The sequence below is a fragment of the Tachysurus vachellii genome, chromosome 7 (assembly GCF_030014155.1).
Source record: "Tachysurus vachellii isolate PV-2020 chromosome 7, HZAU_Pvac_v1, whole genome shotgun sequence".
Classification (NCBI taxonomy): domain Eukaryota; kingdom Metazoa; phylum Chordata; class Actinopteri; order Siluriformes; family Bagridae; genus Tachysurus; species Tachysurus vachellii.
Window position 1 is genome coordinate 21,221,380 of NC_083466.1, and position 11,469 is coordinate 21,232,848.

General features: G+C 41.2%; 2 protein-coding genes across 2 annotated transcripts in view; both read right to left on the bottom strand.

Moving 5' to 3' along the window:
- The window catches only part of LOC132849238 (GMP reductase 2-like), a 40,002-nt gene extending 29,044 nt beyond the window's left edge, over positions 1-10,958 (bottom strand). Inside the window, exons 1-3 of the mRNA XM_060875494.1 lie at positions 10,944-10,958; positions 9,208-9,381; positions 9,015-9,096 (exon numbers count right to left, since the gene is read on the bottom strand). Of these exons, the coding sequence (XP_060731477.1) occupies positions 9,015-9,096; positions 9,208-9,381; positions 10,944-10,958 (271 nt within the window). The remainder of the gene's footprint in view (positions 1-9,014; positions 9,097-9,207; positions 9,382-10,943) is intronic.
- LOC132848863 (GMP reductase 2-like) lies at positions 1,606-3,017 on the bottom strand. The gene is made up of 2 exons (XM_060874915.1): positions 2,787-3,017; positions 1,606-2,441 (listed from the first exon to the last, which is right to left on the bottom strand). The coding sequence occupies exons 1-2, from the start codon at positions 2,951-2,953 to the stop codon at positions 2,252-2,254; spliced, it is 357 nt and encodes a 118-aa protein (XP_060730898.1). The 5' UTR covers positions 2,954-3,017; the 3' UTR covers positions 1,606-2,251.
- Positions 10,959-11,469: the final 511 nt, after the last annotated feature.

The following is an 11,469-nucleotide window of genomic DNA, read 5'->3' on the forward strand; positions in this document are numbered from 1 at the left end:
GTTAAATAATAAAATAATCAAACACACACACACACACACACATACACACACACATTTTACATTTGCATCGATGTGACAATACTATTTGCTGACTTATAGGAGCAAGAGATTTGGGAGTATATTTTTATACAACAGTGCCACCTAGTGGACAAACACAAATAAACACTGAATAAATGGCTGTATTTAGTTATATTGTTACATGCTCCTGTATTATTCAGTACAGATTAAAATCTACAAACCTACAGACTGTTTCATTTATTTATCCACTGCTGTTATCGTCGATGAGAAATTATTTGCATACTCTATTATAAAATTCACTTCTGGACCCTTCAATCCTACTACTAAATGTCCAGGTATTCCATTAAAACTATTTGTGTTTAAAATGTTGATAAAGTTTGAAGAGACAGAATTAAGCCAAATAAAACTTAAAAGCGTTTTTAAAAAGTCTAAATGCTTCCTATCACAAAGGGAGTCTCTAACACCCAAATATTAGTATTTTACTTCATCTTACTATTGAAAAAATATTAATAATATGGACATTTCAAATGTGAACACCAATCACATCAGTTCACAATGACTAGCACTAATCAATTAATTTTACTATAGAATATTAACTTAACTGCTCCCTGTAATCACTGGATCTGGCCAAACAATTGAACCTTGAAGCATTTTTAAGTTATTATAAATGCACAATTAAAATGGGTACATGATCTGTATGCTTTATTTGAAAGCCATTATTTTGTTAATTGATTGATTGATTTATTGATTTGATTGGTATCGATTGAACCTTTATTCTAGGACACTCGATCCTGTCCTATTGCTTCTAACAGAAAAAAAAACTTGGAAAATTTAAATCTACACCCCTTAAAGTCTATGTACTTCAATGTTAACCTGCTTTCTGAAAGATCTGGTTTAACTGCAAACTCTCACACACTCCATAAAGTTGCAGAGTCAGGAGAGTCACACACAAAAACATCCCTGAAGTAGAGTATCATTATCAAAAACAACATTATTCAACTTACACTAGGTGCGTCTCATCAACTGATCTCGTCTCAAAAACTCAAAATACTTCATTCATTTGGTGTTATTTTCTCAGTAAATGTTAAAATATGTTAAAAACAAAACAAAAAATCAGGTCTGTATCATATTTTTGCTCTCGTTTGTTCGCCACACCTTTTCCCTCCTGGCAATCAGGTCTTTGAGGAGACACAGTCTGTATCCGAGTCCCTGCTATAGCATTCGCTTTACTTTTACAGATGCCCATATCCAGAGCATCTCTATCGATAAACACAGACTTAATAAATATTATAATTTTATTATATTTGAAAATGTTATATTATGTTATATTATGTTACTAAATCAGTGCCGGAAAAGTACACAAATGGATTCGTCATGACCAGATGTGTAAGGGAGACAATGATTTTGGTGTAAATTGGGCTTTACACATATGAACAGCTATAAATGAACCTAAAAAAATGAGCACAACTGTTGCATTTCCTGTTATTTTAAGCCCTTAAATGAAATATTTGATGAATTGATCAGTACTGATAGTACAACACACACACACACACACACAAAGCAACACACAATAAACTAGCAACAAGATCACTGCAGAGCCAAGAGGACTGTCATCTCCTTTATTCATCAGTGCATAGAGGACAAAAGTAATTAAAATAAATGTGGAATGGTAACAAGTGCTGTCGGAGATTTGGTCCATTTTGTAGAAAACCAGAAAACACTACTGATAATTAATTAAAACCTGACCTATGTACATTAGGTCAATAATAAAAGTACATTTAATAAAATTGTTACTACAATAAATGGAATAAATCACAAGGCTTTTTAACAGGATTTGGCTTTAAGACACAGTGTCAATGAAGTAACAGCAGTTATAGAAGTCACTGAGTGCTTCACTATATATACGTTTCTATTTTAAATGTTTCCCAGTAAATGAAATTAAAGGAACACTACTAGTAAAGATAAAATGTTGACATTCTCAAAAGATTTTTAAGTTAATCTGAAGAGTTTATTTATGTGAAAGCTATGCAGGTGAATTTCTCTTAGCCCTGATAGTCACAACCAAAACACTACTATGGGTAAAGGTTTGTCACTGTGTGATTCTGTGTGCATGATGTGAGGGATTGTCAGACAAAAGACGTATAGATTCTAAAACCTGACATGTATCTGACATCGTTTAGCTCTTTAGTTTAACTAATGCACTAAATCTGTCAGACCACACCAGCATTCAGTCTTAGTCGTTGCTCCCAAACACAGTGTTTAGTTGTTGAGTCACTCTAATGAAAGTTGTACGGCGACTCAGCTCCTTCAGCTTAGCGGCTCCCACGTAGGTGCAGGTGGAGTGAACTCCACCCAGTACGTCCTTCACAGTGACCTCCACTGGCCCTTTATAGGCCACCTCCACTGTCTTCCCCTCAGATGCCCTGTGAGAGAGAGTGAAAAGGAATATATTAGTGCATGGTATTACTGGCTTGTGTGACAGCATTATCTAAGTACAAAGTGCCTCCTTCTAAACATGAAGAGAAAGTGTGGATGTAAAGGGAGGTGATTTGGATCAGTTCCAGGAGATATTTCAATCTATTATATGCACAGTTTGTGCAGACATTTACATATACAGGATTTGGCAGACATTTGGCAGAGCGATTTACATTTATCTCATTTATAAAGCTGAGCAGTTAAGGGTTAGGGGTCTTGCTCAGCAGTGGTAGCTCAGCAGTGTTGGGATTTGACCTCATGAACTTCTGATCAGTAGGTAGTCTTTCTCTCACCTGTATTCTGCTACTCCTCCTAAGTGCTTCTTCATGGCCGTGTCGGAGCTCATGCCGTAGAACAGTTTGTACTTTTTGCCGTTTTTCTCGATGGTCTCACCACCACTCTCAGAGTGACCTGCCAGCATTCCACCCAGCATCACGAAGTCCGCCCTGCGCCTGTCCATCACACAAATATATTTCACAGAATGTTAGACACGTGGAGCAGAATAGAAATGCTGGTCTTTCAATGTGTCATGGATGACTTGGACTATTTCCTTCCTGAACACCAAGGGGCATTTTTACAGGCTTTGTTCATATCCTGTGTCTGTTGGTTACGTTTGTCCCCTCAATCTTTAACCCTGTCTGTGATCTGTGCACCTGTTCCTCATTTCTCCCCAATTAACCTCCCCTATTTACCCCTGTTTTTTTTTTGCTGTGTCCTCATAGTTGTGTGCCTCCTGTTTCAAGGATTTGTTCTCTGTTTTATCAGACTCCTCAATAACTGAACTAAACTGTACTGAGCACAACACACACATACACACATACACACACACACACTGCACTGATCTACACCAAATCCACACTCTTCCAATATACATCCATGTCTACAGCACCACCATATCAAACTGTTTACATGCTGTACTGAACACTGTTCTTGCTCTTTGCACATGTTGTCTTTCACATTTTAGTCAGTTGCTGTTTTGCACAATACATCACAATACCTCATATAACTGCTGCTACTATAGTAAGTGTCCATTCCTGTATTTTTGCACAGGTACTACAGAATATACAGTATGTACACTGGTCTGAGCTGCTTTTGTGTACTGTTTTGTATTGTTCTTTTGTCCTACACTGTCTTTCTGTCTTGTTTGTCTTGTCCTGCTCTGTTTGCAAAAGGTTGCACAGTTTCACTTTATGTGGCTAGGACTAACTCACTAAGTCCTTAGCGCTCTCTTTGTTTTATGTAGCACCAGATCCTGGAGAAACGTTGTCGCATTTCTCTGTGTACTGCAACAGCTATATATGGTTGAAATGACAATAAAAGCTTCTTGACTTGACTTTACACAGTCTACAGTAAGTTGGTAATTGTCAGGGAGCACCCTGCTACGTCTCCCGTGCGCGCCCCGCCCACTAGGAGCTGCTCGCCAGCATACTAACCACACACACCTGACACTCATCTACACACTCATTTCACCGCCTATATATACACTCACGTCACACCCTCTCCCCGTCCTTTATTATCGGTATTGCTTCCGGAGTTACGCTGAGTGGATTACTTACCCCCGATTCCAGCCCAGTGCCGTGCTTCTCCAAAACGCGCACCTTTACTTTCTTTGTTTCATGGACTGCCTCTCGTCAGTTCAGGACATTGTGGGCCGCGCCCTCAGAGCGCACCACCGGATTATTCCTGCGTTTTCTGCAGGTATTTGTGTTTGCTCTGCCTGGTTGTGCCTTATTAAACTTTGTTTGCTGCTACTTCGGCTTCCGCCTCCATTTCCGCATAACAGTAATGTACAAATCCCCAGCTGTAGAGCAACTCTGAGTTTGTAAACCCCTTTATCCAGTTTAAACAACCAAGGAACAGAAGGTACTATCCAATTGTTTTATGCATTCATAGCATTTTCTAAGACCTTTTCCCCGCTTTGGTTACAGATGTAAAAGGCTATTGTGATTTATGGCATTTAGCAGACACCCTTCTCCAGAGTGCCTTAGAATTTTATTTCAGTTTATACAACTGAGCGTTAAGGGCCTTGCTCAGGGGCCCAGCAATAGCACCTTGGTGGGCCTGGGATTCGAACTCACAACCTTTCAAACACTAACCCAATGCCTAAACCACACGTAATGTTTGTGAAGTTGTTGGCTCCCACTAAACACCAAATCGTGATCTCTTTGGAGGTTTCTAAATGTAAAGCTAGACTCACAACTTTTATTTGATGAAGGTTGATGTTTTCAGCTTATGCTGACACACTTTAAAGTCTAAAGCCTATACATACACCCTTCTAGACCTGCTGATTTGTAACAGTCACCCTTTATGCAAATTGGACAATCACAGCCATGTCAAAATCATGCAGGGAACGTCATTAGTGTTATGGCTGAAAAACTTATCTAGATATAAAAAGCCTGTGCATTTCAGCCTGGCCACTTGAATATATCAGTTGCTGCCACAGTCACACATGTTCTGAAATGTCAGTACGGTGCAGGTCAGTATGTAGTGTTTGGAGGAAATGGAGCCGAGCCCATTAGCCCAGAATACACCACTGACACAAAGATCATCACAATTCCTGTCACATGTTCCATACTATATACAGATGTAGTGAACGTTTAGGCAACTCTACAGTATAGATATAATGTTCTCAGGTTTTTCTGAAGAATTAGGATGCAAAATTTAGAATACAAAAATATATCCCAATAACAGTAATAGTTTTAACAATAGCACCGTCAGATTATTTTTAATAACCACAAGCAAAAAGCTAGCACTGTACAATACACAGAACGGGGCATATACCAGAGCAGGGAAACATACCAAAAGCCTTAGCGACATCACCAGGACAGGTACATCCTCCATCCTAGGTGAGAAAGCATAAAGAAACTGATTAAAATCTAGCAAGAAGATTTGCTCTCCTAAATAAATGCCTTGGACTAGTTAGATAAGTGAATCTTACAGAGATGATGTGTCCACCCAGGCCATGTGCAGCATCAGCACACTCGATTACAGCACTCAGCTGAGGGTAGCCCACTCCTGTCTTCTTCCGGGTTGTACAAACTTAGACTGCGCAGAAGAACCAGCATATATGATGTATAATATAAATAATTAAGACACATATTTAATGACTGACAACACTCAGATACCAGTGGATGATAGTAGTTTTTTTTTGTGGAACTTACAAGATGGCACCGCTGTGTTTGGCCTGCCACTTGCTCCTCTGTTTTTTCATGTTTGTTTTTGCTACCGTCTCGTCGTTGATTGTGTATGATCGCACCATGCTTTTGGAACTACGTTGTACAACTAATCGCCTTTTAAATACCCAGACCTTTAAACCACCACCACCACTGTTGACATTAATCCCTCCTTTCCTGAGACGCCCTGTCTGCTACCAGGAAGGAAGCTCCGCAGAAGACGCGGTCGGAGAGGCGGGTTACATGTCAGGCTGAGGACTGGATTCTTCGTCTCCGAGAGGTCAAGATCAACCAGGATGTGAAAATGCTAGAAGATCGCGGGAATGCTACCGATGGCTTCGGCTGGTTGGCTCCAACACTGGCGTTCCGTTTCCGTGTCCCCGCCACGCTGAAACATCCACCCGTGGTTGTGTCCAAGGAAACCTCCGTCCAATTCCTCGTGTGACATCGTCGCCTGTCAACTTGTCCACGTTCCGCATGGCACTTTGTAACACCAGATCGCTTAATAACAAAACATTTGTCCTCAATGATGTCATCTCCTCTCACAATCTGGATCTGTTTATCCTCACCAAAACTTGGCTTCCCCCAGGTGACGTCAGCGACTTTTCGGAAATCCTCCCCTCTGGTTATCTTTACCTAAACACGCCGCGGCAAACGGGTAGGGGCGGGGGGATAGCCACCATTCATAGATAGTCCCTGAAGTGCCGCCAGTTGTCCACTAGAGGGTTTTCCAGTTTCGAGTTACAAGTATTTGTGCTTACACTACCCTGTCCAATTTTATGTGCAGTAATCTACCGGCCGCCCAAATTAAATAAGGATTTTTTTAATTGAGTTTTTAGCAAAGTTTGACAATATTCTAATCTGTGGTGACTTTAACATTCATGTTTTCTGCCCCTCTGATAAACCTGCTAATGAATTTAAGGCACTTTTAGACTCATTAGATCTGGCTCAATCCATTTCCTGTCCCACCCATAGGTTAGGTCACATTCTTGACCTTATTATCTCTTGTGGGCTGATTGTGTCAACCTGTGAGATCATGGATTTTCCTATCTCTGACCACTCTCTCATAAGGTTTGACATTTGTGCTCTTCCACCTGCACCAACGTCTATTGCCCCCCATCGCCGTCGCATTATTACCTCATCCACAGTCGATGATTTTGTTGCTGCCTTCTCTGTTTCTGATCTCACCTCTACTGCTGAATTAGCATCGCCTCTTTGCCCGGACCGTTTCCTCGCCTCCTTCCATACCATCTGCTCCCAGATTATGGACTCTGTTGCGCCCTACAAGGTAAAGTCGACCAATGGTGCATTGGCTCCATGACCCCTGGCTCAATGAAACAACTCGGGCCCTCAGGCGCCGGTGTAGACAGGCTGAGCGAAAATGGAAGAAGGACAGGCTGCAGGTGTCACTGGAGATGTTTAGAGACATTGTTTAGAGTCTTGCCACCTATCAGAGTGCTCTGAAGGAAGCTAAAGGACAGTATCTTTCTGCTCTCATCAATAGCAATAGCCACCGCCCTGGAATTTTATTCAGCACTATCAATTCTGTTATGAATCCGGTGTCTGTCGCCTTGAATGACGTATCTGTAAACGCATGCAGTGCGTTCAAGCAACATTTTTTGGACAAGGTTTTGTCTGTTAGGCAAACCATTACACAAGTCCCCGTTGTTGCCATGTCTACTCGTGCGGCGCAATGTGTGTTAGAGAACTTTGTTGCAGTTACTCTGGTGGACCTCAAAAAAGCTGTCCACGAGTTGAAGCCTACCACCTGCCCCCTAGATGCTGTTCCTGCCAGGATTTTGAAGGAAGAGGACCCATCCTTGTCCCCTTCATAAACAGCTGTTTTAGGGTGGGTACTGTTCCCGCTGCTATCAAACACGCTATTGTTAGACCGCTGCTCAAGAAACCCAACCTTGATCCCTCCATACTCTCCAACTTCCGTCCTATATCTAACCTGTCATTTCTGTCTAAGTTGATGGAGAAGCTTGTTTTCGCGCAGCTTCAGTCTCACCTTCAACTGCACGGCATTGGTGATACATTTCAGTCCGGTTTCAGGTCAAGACCATAGCCCTGAATCAGCGCTATTGAGGGTCCATAATGACATTCTTGGAGCCCTGGATGGTAAAAGCTCTGTGGTTTTGGTGTTACTGGACCTAACCGCTGCATTTGACACCGTGGATCATGCCATCCTCATCTCTCATCTACAAAATGTTGTTGGTCTGCAGGGTGCGGTGCAAAATTGGTTCTCATCATACCTCACTAACAGAACCTTTTCAGTAATGCTTAATGATTATTCTTCCTCAGTTGCTCCTCTGTCATCTGGTGTGCCTCAAGGATCTATTCTTGGTCCTACTCTGTTCTCACTCTATATGCTGCCACTTGGTCAACTCATCTCCAATCACAACGTTCAATTTCATTTCTATGCTGACAATCTCCAGATCTATCTTCCTGTGATTCTGAGTAATCGTTCTGCATTGGACCCGCTCCATAATTGCCTTCAGGATATCAAACAGTGGCTTTCCCAGAACTTCCTTCATCTGAATGAAGAAAAGACTGAGTACATCCTGTTTAGCCCAGATTCACCCAGAAGTTCTCTTAGTTTTGGTCCTCTAACACCTCAGTTTGCTCCTATCATGCGTAACCTGGGTGTTCTCTTTGACAAGAGTATGCACTTCGATAAGCAGATCAGTGCAGTAGTGAAGGCGAGCTTTTACCAGCTAAGACTACTCAGCAAGGTAAAATCATTTTTGTCTCAAGCTGACCTTGAAAAAGCTATACATGCCTTCATCAGCTCAAGGATTGACTACTGTAATGCTCTCTACTCTGGACTTAACCAATCACTTCTCAATCGGCTTCAAATGGTACAAAACAAGGCAGCACGTCTTCTCTCCAGCACATCCAAACGCTCACACATCACCCCTGTCCTCCACTCGCTTCACTGGCTTCCGGTGCGGTTTAGGGTGGAGTATAAGGTCATTCACAAATACAAATATGAGAAGTTTGGAGGCCGGTCATTTGCCATCAAGGGACCAAAGCTGTGAAACAAACTTCCAGCACACTTACGATCCATCACTGTGCTGAGTGTTTTTAAATCACAGTTGAAAACTCATTTATTCATACAAGCTTTTAACATGTAGACCCTGTTTCAACTGCTATTTTATGTTCATTGTGTTCTTATTGATTTTATTTTTTTTATTGTTGTTTCACTGGAAAGCACCTTGTGCTCCTTTTGGCTGTTGTAAGGTGCTCTATAAATACAATTTGATTGATTGATTTACTAGCTGTTTAACCCCACAACCACATGTTTTAGCATCATAAGAATTGAATGACATGATATAGTATTATCACCTGGACCAATGCCCACTTTAATGATGTCGGCACCAGCGAGAATCAGCTCCTCCACCATCTCTCCTGTGACCACATTATGAGCCTTGATTGACAGAAGTTTACAACAATGTTTACAACAAATCCCATTGCTCTAGCTCACTATCAGTCTGTATAAACAGTGGGCTGTGTTTGCTATTCAGGGTGAATCACTGACCATGATGGTGTGTGAAGGGAACTTCTGCCTCACGTCCTTGACAAAATGCACAAAGTGTTCTGAATAACCGTTCGCTACGTCGACACAAACGTACTGGATCTGAGGCACAGCTGCCAGGATAGCAATGAGTCTCTCAAAATTGTTCTCGCCTGTTCCCGTACTGACGGCCACACTCTGAAGACAGACAGAGACACAGAGGGAATGTGACCTTAGGAGCAGAATCACTACTAAGCGTAATCATTAGTAAGGAATTAAAACATGACAAGGTTGTGTGATGTGAAGCCTGTTATCATCCTGCAAGTTAATCACATCTCACAGCTTCTTCTTATTATTCTTACGTCTATGATGTACATTTTTTTACCTCTAGGCATTCTGGGTGTTTTGCCGCAAACTCTTTCCAGTCATCTTTCCAGTCAAACTCTTTCCAGTAATGTTTGTGGACGGCAGTGAAAAGTGAGAACTGGAGGAAAAACAGTGGATTAGTAAACCTAACCTAGTGTGTGTGTGTGTGTGAGAGAGAGAGAGAGAGATTATGACTAGATAGTGCATCCTTACTTGCCCCCAAAAGAAAATTTATAACATTAAAACATTCCAAAACTTAATATTTGAATTAAACAAAACATATTAAATTATACAATGTAGTGCTGTTGGATAGTAGCCTTATTTTTCTGAGATTTAATTACACAGAATTTATGATAAATTCATTATTTTATAAAATGTCATGAAGCCGGGGCCCCCTGGCACCATCTCAGGGGCCCCAGTTTGAGAACCACTGGGCTGTGGTTGGGAACCACAATGCCTATTATCTGGGACACTTTCTCTAACAGCAGTCAAAATGTCATTGTTTGTGTCAAACAAGTTGTGAATTTGTTGTAACAGTAAAACAGGAGATTATGACTTATTCTGTGCTCAAAGTGATGCTCGCAGCTCCAGTGGTTTTCTCTGTGGGTGAACGAGGATGATGCTAAACAATTCCAGGATATACTTTTTTCATTGGTTGCGTTAAATCTTACCCAGATATAATAGTGTTATTTTCTGATTGGCTATTGTGTAGCCTCTTTTTTTGATTGGCTGATAAGTGGCAGGCTCGACTAAGAGCTCCAGGGGAGATGGAGAGAGAGCCATAGAGAGAGCGGTGCGGACTGATACATTTTTGGGCGCTGCGGCTTATTAAATATATGATAAATAGTCAAAAAGTTTTTCTGTCAACGTGACCCGGACTCTGCCTTCCTTATATTCGGCTAATTTCTCCCCATTGCTTAGTCAGATCAAGTCGGATTTTCAAAGGTGGGGTTCCCTCCCTTTGTCTCTAATTGGTCGTATTAATGCCATTAAAATGAACATTTTGCCTCGGCTACTTTTTCTGTTTCAGTGTATCCCTGTATTTTTGCCCAAAAAATTTTTCAAAACACTGGACCAACTTATTACCTCTTTTTTGTGGGGAGGTAAAAATCCCAGGGTGAGGAAATCACTTTTGCAGAGATTTACATTTAGTGGCGGTCTGGCTTTACCAAATTTTTTGTTGTATTATTGGTCGGCCCACATTCACAAATTGACTTACTGGCTTCAATCACAAGAATTGCTATGGTGTAGGCTTGAGGACCAGTGCTGTCTATATACAGTGGGAAAACTGTGGCATTAAAAGTTTTAAAGACCTGTATAAAGATCGCCTTTTCTCAAGTTTTTCCACTTTGTCCTCTGAAATGAATCTTCCGGCTGCTCATTTATTTCGCTACTTTCAGGTTCGGCATTGTGCTTCGTCTCTCTTCCCTTCCCATCCTTCACTTCCTAATACTCACCTTTGGTAAGAGCTGCTGTCTCTCTTAAGCCCAACAAGAAATCTATTATATCAATAATATATAAACAGTTAATGGAATTAGACACCTATTCAACAGCTAAAATTCAGTGGTCTTGGGAACAAGAGCTAGGAATAACATTTTCAGATCAGCGATGGGAAAAGGCAATATCATGTATTCGCTCCAGCACATCTTGTGCAAGGTTGCAACTAATTCAGTTTAAGGTATTATACAGGGTTCATTATTCAAGGTCTCGTTTATCTGAAATTTATCCACAGATAACTGATCAATGTGAGCAGTGTCACGGTACCCCATGTAATCTTGGTCACATGTTTTTCCCCTGCCCTAAACTTCACAACTTCTGGAGCCAGTATTCCGCGATTCTTTCCAAAGTTCTTAGAATTCAGGTTCATATGGATCCCTTCTTAGCTGTATTTGGATTCCCAGTTAACTCTGTGTTAACTGA

Excerpts from the sequence above, each read along its gene's own strand:
- LOC132848863 (XM_060874915.1), bottom strand. The coding sequence starts at position 2,953 with ATGGACAGGCGCAGGGCGGACTTCGTGATGCTGGGTGGAATGCTGGCA. Across the intron at positions 2,442-2,786 it reads GGAGGAGTAGCAGAATACAG|GGCATCTGAGGGGAAGACAG; the intron begins GTGAGAGAAAGA and ends TCTCTCTCACAG.